The sequence below is a fragment of the Sciurus vulgaris genome (genome assembly GCF_902686455.1).
Source record: "Sciurus vulgaris genome assembly, chromosome: 18".
NCBI classification, from domain to species: Eukaryota; Metazoa; Chordata; class Mammalia; order Rodentia; family Sciuridae; genus Sciurus; species Sciurus vulgaris.
The window spans coordinates 18,179,600-18,200,593 of NC_136479.1; the positions used below are offsets into that span (position 1 = coordinate 18,179,600).

The window sequence follows — 20,994 nt, forward strand, 5'->3', positions numbered from 1 at the left end:
CATGAGAAAAAAGGCTTATAACGTGAAATAACCTACCCACTTGCTAAGTAGGAAGCTATAGGGAAATCGTCTTCAAGGTGTCTTGATAAAGATATGTATGTGCGTGTGTGCAATACACACTGAGATACACTTTTTTTTAGCTAATTAAAATCATTTTAGAGAATCAAATGAAAAATGTTTGAAGGTTACATTTTAAAATAACATCTTTTTAAAGCCCTCATATCCTTCGTGTATATATATATACACACACATGCATATATATATGTATATATACATACATACTTGCTCTTTGGTTAACTTTCTTCAAATATTAGAATCCATCATATGTGATAGCTATTTACCCTTTCCCCAGGGCACCTTCAGATTTCTCTCCCCCCTCCTTAACATCTTTGCCCTGATAAAGCTGTGGTTTCTTTGGCAAGGAGCTATTGTTACTCCTTATATAGAAGAATAAACAAACTTATTCAGACTAAGCAGTACATGCTCAAAGAGGAGAAAAAAAGTAGCAATTATGTGGGAGCTGTTATTTATTAAAGCAATTATCTGAGCCATTAAAGAGCTGCTTGTTTTTATAATGTTGTATAATGGCATAGGGGAGGATTAGAAAGATTTCTTTTTCTCTCATCCAGTGTACATTGTCTTGAGCATTATCAAATTTAGAGACCATTGAGAGACACGGGACTCTTATTTAGTATTTAGTCACCACTCTGAACAGATTTCCTGTGTGATACACTTTCTTTACCCTGTTTTAAAATTGTAATTAAGTCTCCTTCAACTGTGAACCTTTGTTACTGGGTATGAAATGTGTAGAGAAAGATGAAGTAGGTTGAGCTACACTTTCAGGCTTAAAACAAATAACATTCTTTAGAAAACTAAGAAAATGCCCAGTATTTAAACATTAAGTGACATTGGGGGCTAACTGATCACTTTCAGATGTTTTCAGTGTGGAACTTGAATGTGTGTTTAATTTTTTGTGAACAGATTGATGACTCTTCTGCATCTATTACTCTGGCCCAGCTTACAAAGGTATATATATTCTTGAAAATATAAGTCTTTTTCTATCATCATATTCTTTTATGTGGAACAATTTTTTTAAAGATGGGTTGTGGGGGGAGGATGTATTTTGCGAAAGTATTGTACATATTGCTATCCTGTAAAGAGTAGTTGCCGTTTTGAGAAGATAGGGGAGTACTTTATCAGCCTCAGCGTAATGTTGGAGTATTGTTCATCTTCAAGACAGAAGAAGCACATGAAGCTACACTTAATCATTTTTCCCCCACACATATTGTTTAATTATACATTGGAAACTAACAAAGTTCTGGAGAATTCCCTGGTTTTGGCTGTAAATTATGTGGACTTTAGATCTCTAAGCAGCCAAAACAGAAGATTTCCTTTACATGGACGATTGCATGGCTATTTCTTGAATTTTTGAATCAAACCCATGAAGGTCAATATTTTAAATGTTATACATGAAGGTCAATATTATAAATGTTACAGTTGTTTTTTTATGCTATAGGCTTGTAGTCTGTCTGCATTAGAAAAAGTTTTAAACAACCTAATTTGTTTGAACACAGACTACATGAATTGTGTAAGTGTATAAGGATGTTTGCAGGAATATACCAATGTGTATGTGTGGCAGAGGGGCAAATTGTCACCTTCTGAAATCACTGTGTATGCCATGGTTTGCGATCAGATTGCTTGCATTTTCTGCTCATCAGTGTGTACCTTTTGTTTGGAAAAGCACTAGTGATGGATTTTTTTTTTTTTAACAACATTTAGATTGCAAATTGTGCCTTAAAAAAGGAGTAGGTAGCCTTTAGGATCAGAGGGAAGTTGTCCAGTTTTCCAGAAATCTTTTTTCCCTGCTGTCAGAAATGTGAAACCAAATTTAGCAACCAAAATTAAAGAAAAGATGGATTTTTCATTACTGCTTATCCATATCTTGTCCTCGACTTTGTTACAGGTTGTATCCTTTTCTCCTAGATGTGTCCCCCCAAAATGTCCAAGTAACAAATAATTCCTTTTTAAGCTCCTGTCCTAGGAAAATTAAACATTAAACTTACAAAGTGGAGTAAAACCATTCTATTTTATCATTTTCTAATGCAAAGCGACTTAGCATAGAGTTAACATCTTTAGCAGGTAATAGTTTACTGTTTTTATTCTTATGTACTGTAAGGACCACATTTGAGTTTGGGTCTATTCCTACCATTGTTTCTTCGTGGGGAAGAGTTTGGGGGAGGTTTGGGGGATTCTTTTCTTTCTTTCTTTCTTTCTTTCTTTCTTTTAAATTCTATTTGTAAAATAATGTTTGGGTTCAAACAAATTAGTTGTTAAACATCTGTAATCCAGTTTTCTGTAAATGTTGCTGTTGTTCTAAGCTCTGTTAATGTTAAGCATTCTTTGTATTTAAAATTACAATAAAATGTTAAAACTGGTTGCTTGTTTTGTGGATGAATGTAAAGAATAAATTCACGAGTGGCTGATATGAGTGCTAGATGCTTGAAGATTGAAGTTATTAGAAATCACTCCCTTAGACCCTGCTTATATCTAGACTATTATGTATAATTCCTTAAAGACAAAGTTCATAAAATTTATCTGGAGTTGAATTTAAAATCACAGTAAATGCTTAATGCACATCCTTCATACTTAATTTGAAACTGACACCACTACCTAAAGAGCCTCTGACTTTTAATTGCTGCACAATATGCTCAGCCATCCACCCCTCTCCCTACCTCCAGGCTGTATGTGTAAATGAACCTTGATACTGTGACACTTGAAATATTTTTAAGATTTAAGAACAAGTGTTTCTCTTCTAGTTTAGTCTTTAACTCATAGAGTAAGTAGTATGTAAATCTTAATGGAAGGTACAAACAGGGTCTAAGGTTTGAGTGCCCCAGAAAGACTTTCTTCAGCCTCCCAAACACCCATACATCATATAATGACTTAGGAATTCCCATTGCCTCTTCCAGTTTGTATGTGTAAATAGCTATTTTTATGCAAGGTTAGTTTAGATACTGCTCTTTACAGGATGAGTGGTGTTGTCTTTGGCTGTGTGGTCTTAAATGTGTTTCTAATGTGTGTGTCAAATAATTACCTGTTAAACAGACTGCCAATCTGGCTGAAGCCAATGCTTCTGAAGAAGATAAAATAAAAGCGATGATGTCGCAATCTGGCCATGAATACGACCCCATCAAGTAAGTTCGTAAATATTTTATGCTAATTGGAACTTTGGGGGTGAATTTTTCCCCCCAGTCAAAAGCTCTTATTTTTTTAAAAGATCTTTTGTACATGTAATCATTTTTTTCCCTTTCAGTTACATGAAGAAACCTCTAGGTCCACCACCTCCATCTTATACCTGTTTCCGTTGTGGTAAACCCGGCCATTATATTAAGAATTGCCCAACAAATGGGGTAAGTCCAAAGTAGAAACTGTAGTACATCTTTTTCTTAGAAGTATTGTTTAGTCATCTTGATTTTCTTGGTAAAATTGCTTTCTCTATTAAAATGGCAAATGAGTACAACCTCTGGAGCCAGATTTGCTAGACTTCAATTCTGAGTTCTGCCATTTAATAGGTGAGTGAGCTTAGGCAAGTTTCTTGATCTCTCTAAGCCTGTTTTTTCCTCTCTGAAATGGAGATAGCATTTTTCACCTCACGCGGCAATTGTGATGTTTAAATAAGATCATAAGTGTGAAGTATTACAAGTGAAAATAAGTAGTAAGCACTGCAGTATATTAGCTAATTGTTAAATAAAGATGTCTACTTTTTCTCTTCTCTTTCTCTTTTTCCCTCCAAATAGGATAAGAACTTTGAATCTGGTCCTAGGATTAAAAAGAGCACTGGAATTCCCAGAAGTTTTATGATGGAAGTGAAAGATCCTAACATGAAAGGTGCAATGCTCACCAACACTGGAAAATATGCGATACCAACTATAGATGCGTAAGTATGCAAATCATATATACGACCTGTGGAGAGCACAGTCAGTATTAGGGCATAGTGTTTAATCTTGGGCTTGTAACTTGACTACTTGGATTCCTTGGGAACATTGTTTACCAAGATCATTAGTCTCCACATGTTGCGTTTCTGTGTTTAAGATTGAGACGCTGCAGTCTGCTCCATTTAAAGCAAATTTCAAATGATTGGGGGATTTTTGTCATCAGTGAGTGCCACTTCCCTTGTAGTCTTCTAATTTTTTCTATTTCTGTCATTCCCTGCTTTCTTCCTCATTCACATACATACTCCCACATTATCTTATATATGCTATTTGCATTCTATAATCATCTTAGAATAAAAGTTCTGCAAAATACTGAGGCAAATGTATTAACTGCCAAGCATAAACAAAATATTGAAAAATCTAATAAGCTTGGAGATATACCTCGTTGTATTAAGATTCTACCATAGGGTTTATTTTTAAAACCACTAATTCAAGTCAGCTATAGCTTTATAAAACACCTTCATGTTTATTTTTAATGCATTTTTGGATTTTTGTTTTATGAACCAGTTTTTAATGAAAGGAACAGATGTGAAAATCTAGTGAGATGGTTCAACTAGATGACTTCCCATTTTATCTACTCTTAATTATTGTTATATGTTTAATCACTTTTGAGTACCTTCAATAGTTGTGAATTCACATAATGTACATTACATTATTAAGTGTTCCTCTGGACAGTGGTTCTAGGTACTGTGCCCTGAACCGTCCCCGCCGCCTGCCCCCCCAGTTTTGGATTTAAAGGTTATGTGATAAGATCTTGATTCTGCATTTTTAGCAAGTCTTCCTTCCAGAAGATTAGGAAATTAAGAGCTAGAGCTTCAGGATATGCTTCAAGAAACATTATTTTATAGAATAGATGTCTATGTTCTCTCAATGACACAAGGAAATAGAAAAACCTCAGGAGATCAGTTTCCTCAATTTCATGAGGTGTAGTGTAGTGAGCAGGTGGTTATGACGCCAATGTTTATGCTAGAGAATGATACTGAAAAGACCTAGCGTTTCTAGTGTTTTTTAGCATATGCTTCAGGATGAATGCAGTGTTAGAGTTCACAAATGAGAATTAATGTTTTCCTAAACTCTCAACCCTGCTCACTTTCTCAGCTTCCACCCCCATCTATTTTTTATCAATCACCATCCTGTGTTGTTGTGGTTCATCTTAGAGCAGTCTGTTGTTATGCTGTTTCTAATTCAGACACATTCCATAGATGCTTCCAAACAGTGATAGGTTGAAATTGATGATTTTTATAGTCAATAAAGAGCAGACTGCTATATTATGTAAAAGTTCTTAACAGAAGTTTGTGTTGGAGAAGTTAATGTCACCTGTGAACCTTAACTAATAATTAATTTCGTTGCTTTTTGAATACTGAAATATAAAAGCCCATTTGTGTCAAACACACAGCAAATACTGGGGAGAGAGGGGAGCCCAAATATTTTAAATGAAACTTTCACCCTCTCCACTAACACCACTGATAAGCAACTCAGACTCTTCTTCTGTTTCTTTTTCTATCCTCTGTTCTCCTCTTTTTTTTTTTTTTTTTTTTTTTTCTTCTTTTCTTTTCTCTCTTTGGGCAGTGGGAGACTCCTCTTTCACAAATTGGGAACAATGGGGCATAAGCAAATTGATACTTATTTCTGGAATCGTGGTGATGTCTATGGAGCAACTGCAACACAAATAACACACCTAAGGTACCCTACTCCATACAGCTGAGATTCTTTGATTTTCAGCATTGAGATATACACACTCTGTTCCTAAATGAAAATAGAAAAGATTTCTCTAGAAATTCCGATGTTTTACAGATTTAATTGCAGAGAAGATGGGGGTGTGAAAGCACGTGTAACAAGTCTCGAGATAGCTCTTTTTTTATGTATTTAATATCCAACATTTCTGCAAAATGCATTTCTACAAAAAAAAAAAAAAAAAACTGGACCCAGAATATCTGACAAGGTGTTACTTCATATTTGTAACACGTATTTTGATCATTTAAATCATGATTTTTAATTAACTATAATCTCTTAAAATAATCATAGGTAGATCATTGGTCTGAAATTTCATTCTGACAATTAAATGTGATGATACATTTTCCTTGAACTGTCTCCCCTTATTTGTATAACATCAGTACTAATTTTAATTTTACATCTTAATAGCATTAGCATTCACTCTAATACCTTTACAGGTTTTAGAGACCATTGAAATATGAAAAGTTTTTGTTACTTGTTTTTCAAGAAACAATGGTGGGGCAGGGAAAATTTGTGATTCAAATATCTAAGTTCAGATTCTTTGCAATGTAAATAGCACTGAAAAGAGTTGCTTTACCTCTCTGGCCCTCAGTTTTTAGAGTTGAGGATTCTAAAATCCTTTTAGCTGCTTTTACAACATTTCTTTATTTCTTTTTGTTGTGCCTGTTAAGAATTTTATGTTTCTTGTTTAGGAGAAGGATGTGCATTAACTGCTCTCTTATTTTGGAAGATACACTTGTCTAAACTAATTGGCATTGTACTGAATTGTATGTTCCCATTATGTTACAGTAGAAAATGTAACATGAATAACTTTGCCTTTTAAACAGTGTTAAAACACTAAAATTTCTTTTACAGAGAAGCATATGCAATTGGGAAGAAAGAAAAACCACCGTTTTTACCTGAGGAACCATCTTCTTCCTCAGAAGAAGATGATCCTATCCCAGATGAGTTGTTGTGTCTCATCTGCAAAGATATTATGACTGATGCCGTTGTCATTCCCTGCTGTGGAAATAGTTATTGTGATGAATGTAAGAACTGCTGAATCCTTAAAGACATAGATTTTAGAATATTTGTATTTACTTAGAAATGTTCTTAACCAACATTGTGTATTTTTAAATTTTTTTTTTTTAAGTTGGCAGTGGTCCTTTATTTTTTTTTATTTTATTTATTTATTTTTTTGGTGGTGCTGGGGATTGAACCCAGGGCCTTATGCATGTGAGGCAACCATCCTACCAACTGAGCTATATCTCCAGCCCCAGCAGTGGACCTTTATTTTATTTATTTATATGTAGTGCTGAGAATTGAACTCAGTGCCTTGCATGTGCTAGGCAAGCGCTCTGCCACTGAACCACAACCCCAGCCCATCATTGTATATTTTAATAAGTGAAATGTAGGTAACAAGGGTTGACTGAAGAGCATTTAATAGAAGTTGGTTTTTTTTTTAAACACTTAACCTCTTTTCCCTTTTAAACATTAGAATTGACCACCTCCTATACTGAGATTTCTTTAATTATAGAATTTTTGTTGTATATTTTACATGGCATATAGAATTTTAAAAACCTTTTAGATGTTAGGTAATTCTGGAAGTATTTTTAAATGGAACCAAAATCCCTTTACTAGATTATGAATAATATTCTGTTCTTATTCTAGTATCATTTGACCTAGATGTGATTGTGATTGTTTTTTTTTTGTTTTGTTTTGTTTCCCCCAGGCACTTATATTAGCACCTACTTTTTTCCTGTTACTTACCCTAAGTATTTTCTTCTTACTCAGAAGATGGTGTTGTCTGGAAAGTGCACTGCTCAGTCTTGCTATGGCTTTTTTCATTTCTAGAAGTAGTTTTGGAATATAAATCTATTTTCAGGCCTCTTCATTAAAGACTAAGATCAAGAAGAAGTCACTTAAAGGAACTTTGGCAGCTGAGACAGGAGGATCATGAATGTGAGACTCTGCCTCAAAATAAAAACTAAAAAGGGTTTGGGATAGAGCTCAGTGGTAGTGTGTTCTTGGTTTCATTCCCCAGTACTGCAAAGGAGAAACAGAAGAGGTCACTTAAGTATAACTTGAATTTAACAAGCTACTTTTTGAAGCATAGAGAAGCCTCAATTTAGTGTTGCTCCTACCTGCTATGTTGTATGTGTCTCTTCCTGACCTGAATAATGATTAATTTTAAAAGCATTCTTCCTATGCATTTTCAAAAACTAAACCATATAAGGTGGTTTCTTAAATTTATTATATCTTTGGGTACTGGTATTGAATCCAGGGTTACTTTACCATTAAGCTACATCCCTGGCCCTCTATTTTTTATTTTGAGAATGGGTCTCACTAAGTTGCTTAGAGCATCTCTGAGTTGCTGAGGCTAGCCTCAAACTTGTGATCCTCCTGCCTCAGCCTCTCGAGTTGCTAGGATTATAGGCATGCGCCCATGTTCCCACTGCACCCACCAACCATGTATAGTTTTTATCACTCTTTGACCCTTATTTCTGTTTTTTTCCTACAATATTCTAATTATCAAAAAAAGAATAGTATTCAGGAAATAATGTTTTTTTTCCCCCAGTTCAAGCATTACTTTAAATGTTTCTGTGACTTTTTAAAAGTAGGTCAGGTCAGAGAAAAACAGAAAAAGAGTGCTGTGAGAATGAGAGATTTTACTTAAGTTTCTTAATCTAAGAAGTGACTGATTTTGTGTGTTTGGAAAACAGTAATGTGACTGAGCAGATGTAGGCTGTCTTTTGTAATTCATTCTATAAACACTAGGTTCCTGCTATGCCTTTATTAATATTTAAAATCTTATACATAGGTATAAGAACAGCACTCCTGGAATCAGATGAACATACATGTCCAACATGCCATCAGAATGATGTCTCTCCAGATGCTTTAATTGCGAATAAGTTTTTACGACAGGTAAGTTAAATTTTTTTGTGAAAAAAGATTTTTTAAAGGTTTTAACTAATTTGTTTCCTGAGTGAATACTACATTACATATTTTTGCATTTTTATGTTTGGTATCAATAGGCTGTTAATAACTTCAAAAATGAAACTGGCTATACCAAAAGATTAAGAAAACAGTTACCTCCACCACCTCCTCCAATACCACCCCCAAGACCCCTCATTCAGCGGAACCTGCAACCTTTGATGAGATCTCCAATTTCAAGACAGCAAGATCCTCTGATGATTCCAGTGACATCATCATCAACTCACCCATCTCCCTCTATATCTTCACTAACTGCTAATCCATCTTCCTTGGCCCCTCCTGGGCCTGGAAATCCTTCTTCTACCCCAGCTCCTGTACCTGATATAACTGCAACAGTATCCATATCAGTCCATTCAGAAAAATCAGATGGACCTTTCCGGTAATTTTTATGTATTTCTCATTGTTAGAAAACAAATGAGATAAATGGTGTAGTTTTTTATTGTATATTGCTTTAATTATTCTAGTGGTCCACTGTGTTCAGTAATTTTGAATGAATTGTAAGAAATGACTTAAGTCTTAATGGAGGAGGAGGCAAATGAAGGGGATTCAATTGACAAGGATAATTAAGTATCCCACAGTCAAATACCACCATGCAAATTGCCAACAACACCTGTTAAATGTTGTCTCAGAATAGTTTAGCACTTCAGAGGCAAGAGAAGTCACTTCATAATAGTCATAATGATGGTATTAGGAAAGAGTAGATTTGAACAAAACTAAGAACAATGCAGATAGTAGAGAAAAGGACTTAAGGCATTGATGGATCTAGAGAGGTCAGGAATAATAATTGTTTTGGAGCATAATTATATAGCAAAATAGTGAAAATGAACTTAAATACCACCACTACAAAAAAATGTAAAGAACCTTTTGCCATGTAGTCTAATAACTCCATAACATTCTTTTACAAAAGCCAACCCGCAATCGAGGCAGAAAGTTGGGTGCTAAGGTGCATTACCTGTAATCCCAGCTAGTTGGGAGTCTGAGGATTGCAAGTTGAAAGCCAGCCTTGGCAACTTGAGACTCTGTCTCAAAATAAAAAGGGCTGGGGATGTAGCTCAGTGGTAAGCGCATCCCTGGATTCAATCCCCAGTTTTAATTAATTTATTTATTTTTGTAATGAAAAATAGCTTTTTAAAAATATGTCATGGGTCTGTTTCAGACATACTGAAGTAAAATCTTTAGGATGTCTCTCATACATGTTCATTATTTAAGAAATTCCACTGATCTGGTTTCCAGTTTAGCTTTTTCTTTTTCTTTGCTTGATGGTGGTAATAAAGCCCAGAGAGTTCTGGATACCCCTTCAGTTTAGTGACAGAATTAGAACTAAAGCCTACTCTTTATGTACCAAGTTGTTTTTGTTCTCATATAGCCCACACTTTTTGTGTGTGTGTGTGTGTGTGTGTGTGTGTGTGTGTGTGTGTGTAGATGGGGATCGAACCCAGGGCCTTGTGCTTGCAAGGCAAGCACTCTGCTGACTGAGCTATCTCCCCAGCCCTAGCCCACACTTTGATGTTCTTTTTTTTTTTTTTTTTTTTTTTTTTTTTTTTTTTTTTTTAAAGTTTTACTCTTCTCTCTTGTACTAGGGATTGAAGCCAGGGCCACTTAACCACTGAGCCACATCCTCAGCCCTTTTTATTTGTTTTGAGATGGAATCTCATGAAGTTGCTGGGGCTGGCTTTGAACTTGTGGTCCTCTTGCCTTATATTCCTGAGGCACTGGGATTACAGGCATGGGCCACTGTGCCTGGCTGAAGTTTTCCTCTTCTTGCAATCACTTTCTTTCATATGTATGTATGTAGTATATCTTGAGGCAGTTCCTCTTTTTTGCCTTTTTATTTAATGTATAAAGAACTCGCCAGAGGTTCAGTCCTCTCTCTTACTTTTCTCAGAATTTTTCCTCATGTTTGACTTAATTCATTTTAAGGCAGGTGGTAGTGACATTGTTATTTTTATGCTCAGTCCTTCATATCTGTGGACTTTTAAATGTATTGTGAATTGTATTGTTTTCTAGTGATTCTGATAATAAAATACTGCCAGCTGCAGCCCTTGCATCAGAACACCCAAAGGGAACCTCCTCAATTGCAATTACTGCTCTTATGGAAGAGAAGGTAAATTTTACTAGCATTTAAATTTAGTCTTTACAGTAGGGTTTATCTTTTAATTTTTTTTAAAGTTAATCCTTTCTTTTTAAACTATTCTTGTTTACTTCTGATTATTTTAAAGGGTTACCAGGTGCCTGTCCTTGGAACCCCATCTTTGCTTGGACAGTCACTATTACATGGACAGTTGATCCCCACAACTGGTGAGTAAAATTATTTTGATTTGAACTTTTTTTTCCCTTTAAAAAAAGGTTTTAGTTTTATTTAACATGCAATTTTGTACTTACTTACTGGGTTTCTTTTGTATATTTTTTGGTTTCCAAGGTCCAGTAAGAATAAATGCTGCTCGACCAGGTGGTGGCCGACCAGGTTGGGAACAGTAAGTATATATATATATATATATATATACTTATATATATATATAAATTAAATATATATATAAATTAAACTCAAGATAATTGCTCTTGAATTAAATAATGGAAACTATAAAGTAAGCATTATGTTGCTGCATACTTTTACTATAAACTACCCTTTTATATGCCAGGTTGATACATGTTTTATGTCAGGAGGAATTATTTTCTAAAAGAATATGTATAGTTGATCCTTCAACAACTTTTAGATGGTAGGGGTGCTGATATTCACATGGTTGAAAATCCACACTTAACTTTCTAGAAACTTCTTGTAAGCTTTGTGTATGTTTTATGATAAATGATAAAATAGACAATTGTGTACATACAGCTTTTGCATTTAGGACACACCTTTTTACATTTTTGTTTCAGGATCTCTTGGGCAGTGCAACTTGTCTACAAGTTTTTTCAAATTGTCACAAATTTCCCAAAAAATCCATATATCAGTGGACTCATGCATTTCAAACCCAGGTTGTTCAAGGGTCACCTGTAATTTTTCCACAACAGTAAAATACAAAATAAAATTCTTTTTTGCTTTCATGGCTTAACAAATGGGGATCTTGACAGCACCTCAGTTAGTGAGTAGATAAAAATTACTTGAAAGCTTATTTTAAATATGAAATCACTTATTTTCCTAAAAATTTACCTTTTTACTAATCTTTGATTATCTTTTTGAGTCTATATTTGACCAAAATTTGATTTAAGTAATGAATACATAAAATTAAAAAGTCTACCAACCACAAAATTCCTTGTTTTGAATAGCATCTGTGTTAATAAAGTCTTAATGCATATTAAAATCTACAAGATGTGTTTTTTTTTGTTTTTTTTTTTTTTTTCTTCTCCCCTGTCCTGAAAGGCACAGATCTTTGATTTCTGTGGGCTGTTCTATGGCAGTAAAAAACAGATTTATTTAATCTTTATAATTTTGTTTTTGTGAGACTTATATTTTAAACTTCGATCTTTCTGTTTCAAAGATAAACCAAACTTCTCATAAAGAAATTATACTGTATACTGTTTGAGAGACTAGCCGAAAATATATCAGTAGAAAGAACATGGGATTTTAAAGACAGGTAGACCTGGGTTTAAGTCCCAACTCTTCCATTTGCCAGCTACTTGATCATGAGCATGTGGTTTTATTCCTCCGTCTGAACTTACTCATTTGTAGAATTTAACATGTATAGTGCCTGCATAGTGAGGGTTCTTTTCCTTTTCTATTACAAGTTTGCAGGATAATTTTTAGAATATTAATTAAAATAATATTAAAGTATTATATATTGTTTTAATCAGAAAAATAAATATTTTTAAGTAAAGGTAGTATTTGCTCAGGTCTCTCTGAAACAAGCTTAAAATTAGGGAGTAAGAAAAATCTTTTCAGAATAGTTAAAATAGATACCTTAAAATCTACACACTGAAACGAGTATAATCTACTTACTATACTCGTGGAGAAATATTCAAGCCTTCTTTTTCTTTCCTCTATGCACAGTTCCAATAAGCTTGGATATCTAGTTTCTCCACCACAGCAAATTAGAAGAGGAGAGAGAAGCTGCTACAGGTAGGCATACTAAATATCTTATAAAACAGTAATCTTATGCCATACTGCAAAATACACAAAGGGATTAAGACTCAGCAACATCAGGAGGAAGGAGGGGTCATTTTGTTTATGCTTTTTTCTCTTAAGTTGTCCTTAAGAAACCTAGAGAAACGTAAATTACATTTAGTATTTTAAGTGATGGTTTTTAAGGGTATGTCCTTTATACTCCTTCCCTGTCAGCACAACAGAATACTGGTGATGAAAGTTAGCTTATTCAGCTCCCAGGTGTAAAGAGTTGCATTGATTTCTTTTAAACTCAACTTCCCCAATCTTTTCCCACTTTGTCTTTTCCCAAGAAAGAGGTAAGGAAATTATTAGGGGCTCCTGAACAGTTCACAAGCAGCATTAATCTAAGTAGGCCATAGATCTTACCACCTAGGTCATAGTTGCCCAGGATGGAGGAGTCTTGATAGTTTTATCACAAGAACTGAAGGTATATTCTAGTGCTCCATTGAGAATTGCTAAGCTTATGAAAGTTTGTTACTAGATCACATGTTAAAAGAAGGCCATAGTTACCAATTCATGACTCTCTGACAAAAGACTTAAAAGTCTTAAAACTGCCTTTGTATCAGTTGCCCATAATATAAAGACCCTTTGGTTTAACAGAAGCCCACTTGATTTCTTTGATGAGGCACAGTTTAAAAATTTTAGCTAGTACTATTTTTACTTAATCCTTTGAGAGAAAACATTGGGATTTTCAGTTGTTGATGGAATTTTTCAGTTCTTGATTATAAATGGTAAAGCTCATATTTATTCTACTTTGTGTGGTCTTGACCCACTTACTGCTTTTCTTTTTTTGAGATGGGGAGATGGAGTCTTGCTATATTGCCCGGACTGATCTCAAATTCCTGGGCTAAGCAATCCTCCCACCTCAACATCCCAAGTAGCTGGGACTAAATGTATACACCTTGCATCTGGCTTTATAGAGTTATATTTACAAATAGGTGATGTCAGTGTTTCTTTGTTAGTTGAATAGTTAATTCTATTCAATGATTATGGATAGAAAAGATAAGTTTACCTGTCTCAGATGAATTTAAAGGAATAATATCTTGGAATTTATTTCTCCAGAAGTATAAACCGTGGGCGACACCACAGCGAAAGATCACAGAGAACTCAAGGCCCATCATTACCAGCAACTCCAGTCTTTGTACCTGTTCCACCACCTCCTTTGTATCCACCTCCTCCCCACACACTTCCTCTCCCTCCAGGTGTTCCTCCCCCACAGTTTTCTCCACAATTTCCTCCTGGCCAGCCACCACCTGCTGGGTATAGTGTCCCTCCTCCAGGGTTTCCTCCTGCTCCTGCCAATCTATCAACACCTTGGGTATCATCAGGAGTACAGACAGCTCATTCAAATACCATCCCAACAACACAAGCACCACCTTTGTCCAGGGAGGAATTCTATAGAGAACAACGCCGACTAAAAGAAGAGTGAGTATTTTAATTTGAAATTATTATATGAACTTTTTTTCCATTTTCTTATATAACATTAAATAGGTATCTTTGGAAACATTTTCCAGTGTTTCCAGTTAGTATAAGAAAATTCACCTAAAGTTTAAACCAAGCCATACAAGCAACTTTCTCAGGGATTCCTAGTTATTTGTAGTTTTAAAGTAGAAAACTAATGGCGATTTCATTCATTTCATTCATGATCTAATTACATTTGTCTTGTTAGTTTTCTTAAATGGTTTTTGTTAACTTTCACTCTTTAACTTTATTTTACTAGGGAAAAGAAAAAGTCCAAGCTAGATGAGTTTACAAATGATTTTGCTAAGGAATTGATGGAATACAAAAAGATTCAAAAGGAGCGTAGGCGCTCATTTTCCAGGTTAGTGTTTTGCAAGCCTTCACAACAGAATTACAAATGGGACTTTGAATATCCAGGGATTAGCTATGGATATAAATAACATTGCACTTATGAAATTTTTCTGATTCGGTCTAGATTTATAGAAATGGAGATGTAACCTATTTCCCAATATCTGTTTATTGAAATAATGTCTCAATGTAAATTCTATTGTGTAGAACTAGCAGTTATGGGGATTAAATTGCCCTTGTCCCTTGAAGTTATTTGCAGTGTAAAATAATTGGGAAATGTTTATGGAAGGAAAGAATTAGGGAAATAGCTAAAGAACATTTCCAAGGACCTGTTTACCATAAGGCTACAGCTTCTTGCTGGAACATTAACCTGTATAACTGTAAAGTAGTAGTAGAATACAAAGTGCTGTGTTGACAGAAAAACTGAATTAGAAAAATTCCCTACAAAAAGTTGGCTCTTAGCCTTACATTTAAAATGTGGTTCCTTTTAAAGTTAGATTGTTGGCTAGTATAGGACAAAAAAAAAAAAAAAAAAAAAAAAAAATGGACTCTTACTTTTAAATAATTAAATAGGAAGTGAAATTTAAATATGATTGGTATTTTGTTTAATGCTAATAAACTCGTATTACTCACGGTACATTAATGCACTCCACTCTAGTTGTTAGGACTTCACTTTTGTTTTATAACAAATGATTGCTCTGCTTTGTGTGTTTTATTCCATTCCAATAGAGGTCACTATGCCTCTTTAATCACCTAAGATGAAACTTGATATTAAGAAAGATGAAACTGTGAGAAGAGAAATGCTAGAATATTAGTCTATATTCTCTTTTGAATATGTTTCTCAACTATCGATTATTGTTTTGTTTTTGTTTTTAGGTCTAAATCTCCCTATAGTGGTTCATCATATTCAAGAAGTTCATATACTTATTCTAAATCAAGATCTGGTTCAACACGTTCACGCTCTTACTCTCGATCATTCAGCCGCTCACATTCTCGTTCCTATTCACGATCACCTCCATACCCTAGAAGAGGCAGAGGCAAGAGTCGCAATTACCGTTCTCGGTCTAGATCTCATGGATATCATCGGTCTAGGTCAAGGTCTCCCCCATATAGACGCTATCATTCACGATCAAGATCTCCTCAAGCGTTTAGGGGACAGTCTCCCAATAAGCGTAATGTACCTCAAGGAGAAACAGAACGTGAATATTTTAATAGGTACAGAGAAGTTCCACCACCTTATGACATAAAAGCTTATTATGGGAGGAATGTTGACTTTAGAGACCCATTTGAAAAAGAGCGTTACCGAGAATGGGAGAGAAAATACAGAGAGTGGTATGAAAAATACTATAAAGGTTATGCTGCTGGAGCACAGCCTAGACCCTCAGCAAATAGAGAGAATTTTTCTCCAGAGAGATTTTTACCACTTAATATCAGGAATTCACCCTTCACAAGAGGTCGCAGAGAAGATTATGTTGGTGGACAAAGTCACAGAAGTCGAAATATAGGTGGCAACTATCCAGAAAAGCTTTCAGCCAGAGACACGCACAATCAAAAGGATAATACAAAGTCAAAAGAGAAGGAGAGTGAAAACGCTCCAGGAGATGGCAAAGGAAATAAGCATAAGAAACATCGAAAAAGAAGGAAAGGGGAAGAGAGTGAAGGTTTTCTGAACCCAGAATTATTAGAGACTTCTAGGAAATCAAGAGAACCTACAGGTGTTGAAGAAAATAAGACAGACTCATTGTTTGTTCTCCCGAGTAGAGACGATGCTACACCTGTTAGGGATGAACCAATGGATGCAGAATCCATCACTTTCAAATCAGTGTCTGAAAAAGACAAGAGAGAAAAAGATAAACCAAAAACAAAAGGGGACAAGACCAAACGGAAAAATGATGGATCTGCTGTGTCCAAAAAAGAAAATGTCGTAAAGCCTGCTAAAGGACCCCAAGATAAACTAGATGGAGAGCGTGAAAAATCTCCTCGGTCTGAACCTCCACTTAAGAAAGCCAAAGAGGAGACTCCAAAGACTGACACTTCTAAGTCATCATCTTCCTCTCAGAAAGATGAAAAGATCGTTGGTACTCCCAGAAAAGCTCACTCAAAATCAACTAAAGAACACCAGGAAACAAAGCCAGTCAAAGAGGAAAAGGTGAAAAAGGACTATCCCAAAGATGTCAAGTCAGAAAAGCTAACCAGTAAGGAAGAAAAGGCAAAGAAGCCTAATGAGAAAAACAAACCCCCTGATAGTAAGGGAGAAAAGAGAAAAAGAAAGACTGAAGAAAAGGGGGCAGAGAAAGATTTTGAATCTTCAGTGAAAATCTCTAAACTAGAAGTAACTGAAATAGTGAAACCATCACCAAAACGCAAGATAGAACCTGATATTGAAAAAATGGATAGGACCCCAGAAAAGGACAAAACTTCATCATCAGCTGCCCCAGCCAAAAAAATCAAACTCAACCGAGAAACTGGGAAGAAAATTGGAAGCACAGAAAATATAGCTAGTACAAAAGAACCCTCTGAAAAGCTGGAGTCCACATCTAGCAAAGTTAAACAGGAAAAAGGCAAAGGAAAGGTCAAACGAAAAGTAACTGGAACTGAAGGATCCAGCTCGACTCTTGTGGATTATACCAGGTATTATGGGAAGGTGGGAGCAGATGTCTGTCTCAGGAAATAACCCTTGATTTTATCCATGCTTGTAATTGTGTTTGATAACGATGTGCTTGTAGTGGGAATTAGGCTGGTTTACTCTTTTGTTATCTATCTTTAAAGATAGGGTTATAAGATTTGGGTGGTTGAACCACATTTGTTTTTAAACATTTGTATCCTTAAGTCACACTTATGTATTAGAGCAGAGTAATTTAGTTTTTTAAAGTTTAAAGGCCATTTATCATTAGTTCAAGTTATCAGTTTTATAATTGGTAGTAAATTCTATCTTAATTAAAACTGTTTCTTTTCTTTTTAGTACGAGCTCAACTGGAGGCAGTCCTGTGCGGAAATCGGAAGAGAAAACAGATACAAAGAGAACTGTCATTAAAACCATGGAAGAATATAATAATGACAATACTGCTCCTGCCGAAGATGTTATTATTATGATCCAGGTTCCTCAGTCCAAATGGGATAAAGATGACTTTGAATCTGAAGAAGAAGATGTTAAATCCACACAGCCTGTACCAAGTGTGGGAAAACCTGCCAGTGTTATAAAGAATGTTAGTACTAAGCCATCAAATACAGTCAAGTACCCAGAGAAAGAAAGTGAGCCATCAGAGAAAATTCAGAAACTCGCCAAAGAAGTGAGCCATGAGATTATGCAGCATGAAGTCAAAAGTTCAAAAAACTCTTCATCTGGTGAAAAAGGGAAAACCAAAGATCGAGATCATTCAGTGTTAGAAAAAGAAAACCCTGAAAAAAGGAAGAACAGCACTCAACAAGAGAAAGATAGTAATTTGGACCGTCTGAACGAACAAGGAAATTTTAAAAGTCTGTCTCAATCTTCCAAAGAGACTAGAACTTCAGAAAAGCATGATTCCATTCGTGGTTCCTCAAATAAAGACTTCACTCCCAATAGAGACAAAAAAACTGACTATGACAACAGAGAGTACTCAAGTTCCAAACGCAGAGATGAAAGGAATGAGTTAACAAGAAGAAAAGACTCTCCTCCTCGGAGCAAAGATTCTGCATCTGGGCAGAAAAATAAACCAAGGGAGGAGAGAGAGTTGCCTAAAAAAGGAACAGGAGATTCCAAAAAAAGTAATTCTAGTCCACCAAGAGAGAAAAAACCTCATGATCAGAAAGCCCCTTACGATGCTAAGCGCTCAAGTGAAGAGACAAAATCCGTAGATAAGAATCCTGGTAAGGATCGCGAGAAGCATGTAGTAGAGGCACGGAACAATAAAGAGTCAAATAGTAGTAAATTACTTTATGTACTTAACCCACCAGACCCACAGGTTGAAAAAGAACCAATTACTGGTCAAATTGACAAGAATGCTGTCAAGCCTAAACCCCAGTTAAGTCATTCGTCTAGACTGTCCTCTGACTTAACTAGAGAGACTGATGAGGCTGCTTTTGAACCAGACTATAATGAAAGTGACAGTGAAAGTAACGTATCTGTGAAAGAGGAAGAAACTTCAGGAACTGGAAACATTTCTAAGGAGCTGAAAGATAAAATGACGGAGAAAGCAAAGGAGAGCCTAGACACGGCGGCAGCGGCAGTCCCCCCAGTGGGCGTGAGCAGGAGCCAGAGTCAAAGCAGCCCTAGCGTTAGTCCAAGTAGAAGTCACAGCCCTTCTGGAAGCCAGACCCGAAGCCACAGTAGCAGTGCCAGCTCAGCAGAAAGTCAGGACAGCAAGAAGAAGAAGAAAAAGAAGGAAAAGAAAAAGCACAAGAAACATAAAAAGCATAAGAAGCATAAGAAGCATGCAGGCACTGAAGTAGAATTGGAAAAAAGCCAGAAACACAAACACAAGAAAAAGAAGTCAAAGAAGAGCAAAGACAAAGAAAAGGAGAAGGAGAAAGATGACCAAAAAGTGAAATCTGTCACTGTGTAAAAGGACAGATTATTTTTAACTGACTTAATTACTAAGTCATCTGTATTAAATTTTGTTATAATGTAAAGAGATTCAAGCCTTGTAAATAATGACATGGAAGACCCTGTGCTGCACTTAAAATATTGCTGCTTGATTATTTGATTTTTACATCAGAGCTTTATAACACGAACTTTTGTACAGAATTGTGGAGTTGTGACCATGTAACATGAGAGGTTTTGCTAGGGCCTATTATTTTTAACCACCATTAATTAGTTGGGGTGGAGTTTACTGTACTGTGAAATTTTCACATTTGGATTTTTTTAATTGCCTGGCAAACGCTGATATAAGTTCTAAAGTATCAGCAGAATGATTTGCTGAATTCATTACAACCCCGTTATGTCACTTTTTGATTACAATAAAAGTTTTCAGTAAACTTTTCAAATGTTGAATATTTGCATTATTTAAAGAAAGTAGTATGGTATCTCTTCCCTTTCCCTATTCAAAACATCTTCTGAGCCTAATTTAGGCTGAATTGAATATACAAAATTTGGCATATTATAGGTGGGCTGGAGGTAGGTGGCCAGAAATAGGTCAATTGGAGATACGGTTGAAAAAATCTAGGGAGTCTTGACTATAGTTATTAAAGTTGGATTTCTAAAAAGGTTTGGGTTTACATCTTGGAGCTGGGGAATTGTGATTTTTGACCACAGACTTTTCTTAGATTTTTGATAAATTAGTATTAAATCTCTTGTAAAGGAGAATGCAGCTAAACCAGCAAGCAGCGGTGCCTGCCCAGTCTACCCAGTTGATAAAAGCAAACAGTAAGTACTAGATATAAGACTGTGGTGGGTTACTATTATTGCTCTGGTTCAGGAAGAATACCGTAAACAGTGAAAAGCTACCGAAAGGATTTAGGGAATGTGGTGTAAATGGGGACTGTGTTCATCTCCATTTAGAACAAGGGAAGAGAGTCTGGCGGTGATCTGGAGTGCCCTATCAGAGGGCATGGGCTTTGGTGGTTGACAACAAGGCTTTGTTTGAGCAGCAGGCTGTTGCTTGTGTAACACTCCTTGCTCTGATCCAGCATTTCCAGATTGTGCCAGGTGCACCATACTGTCTACTGTTGTTGATAATGTGACTTTAAATGGTATACAGATAAACTTTTTTGAATGTGAGTATACATTTAGTGCAACATTTAAAAGTATTGACTATACAAGAATGGTATTCCATTATGTATATTTACTGCATATTCCTTATTCATCAGGTGATGGACACTTTGGGTATTTCCATTTGGAGGATACTGAGAATAGTGCTTCAGTGAACAACTCCCATATATGTAAAGTAGTAGGATTGCTGGGTCATATGGCAGTTCTAGTTTTAATATTTTGAGGAAACTCCATACAGTTTTCCATAATGGACATACTAATAATGTACATTCCCTTCATCACTGTCCAGGGATTCCCTTTTCTCTACATCCTCACCAGCACTCACATATTTTTTCTCTTTAAAAAGAATAGAATTCAGTAAGCCACTTAAATCCTTGATAAAGAGTAACATGGAGCTGATATCTGTGCATAACAAATTAGAAATAATAATGTGAAAGAAAGGGTTAATGGGAATATTTCAGTCAAAAGAATTTATTGTAGTAATCCAACAGTTTATAAAAACTCCTCTTTATTAGCCTTTGAGATTATCTTTATGATTATGTCAACAGAATTTTTTAAAATGAAGGGCTAATTCTTTTATGCACTTTTACTTTTTAAAAACTTAATGGAAGGTGAACAGTGATCTCATATTAAAGCCAACACTAGCTTGAAGCTTGCTCTTCCACTTTGCAGTATGACTGCCTAGTAAATTACCACGA

General features: G+C 35.5%; 1 protein-coding gene across 5 annotated transcripts in view; it reads left to right on the forward strand.

Moving 5' to 3' along the window:
• Window positions 1–19,572, forward strand: part of RBBP6 (RB binding protein 6, ubiquitin ligase) — a gene marked incomplete at its 5' end in the record, with an annotated part of 30,139 nt that extends 10,567 nt beyond the window's left edge. The window contains 16 exons of one of the 5 annotated variants that reach the window (XM_079121145.1): window positions 982–1,026; window positions 3,106–3,194; window positions 3,314–3,410; window positions 3,798–3,937; window positions 5,562–5,675; window positions 6,582–6,754; window positions 8,527–8,630; window positions 8,741–9,078; window positions 10,707–10,803; window positions 10,919–10,997; window positions 11,119–11,173; window positions 12,685–12,753; window positions 13,861–14,223; window positions 14,519–14,620; window positions 15,484–17,238; window positions 17,570–19,572. In XM_079121145.1, coding sequence (XP_078977271.1) covers window positions 982–1,026; window positions 3,106–3,194; window positions 3,314–3,410; window positions 3,798–3,937; window positions 5,562–5,675; window positions 6,582–6,754; window positions 8,527–8,630; window positions 8,741–9,078; window positions 10,707–10,803; window positions 10,919–10,997; window positions 11,119–11,173; window positions 12,685–12,753; window positions 13,861–14,223; window positions 14,519–14,620; window positions 15,484–17,238; window positions 17,570–19,151 — 5,202 coding nt within the window. In that variant the 3' untranslated portion in view covers window positions 19,152–19,572. Of the gene's footprint in view, window positions 1–981; window positions 1,027–3,105; window positions 3,195–3,313; window positions 3,411–3,797; window positions 3,938–5,561; window positions 5,676–6,581; window positions 6,755–8,526; window positions 8,631–8,740; window positions 9,079–10,706; window positions 10,804–10,918; window positions 10,998–11,107; window positions 11,174–12,684; window positions 12,754–13,860; window positions 14,224–14,518; window positions 14,621–15,483; window positions 17,239–17,569 lie in introns of all 5 variants that reach the window. The other 4 variants (XM_079121142.1, XM_079121141.1, XM_079121144.1 and 1 more) reach the window with 4 other exon arrangements.
• Between the last annotated feature and the right edge of the window lie 1,422 nt (window positions 19,573–20,994).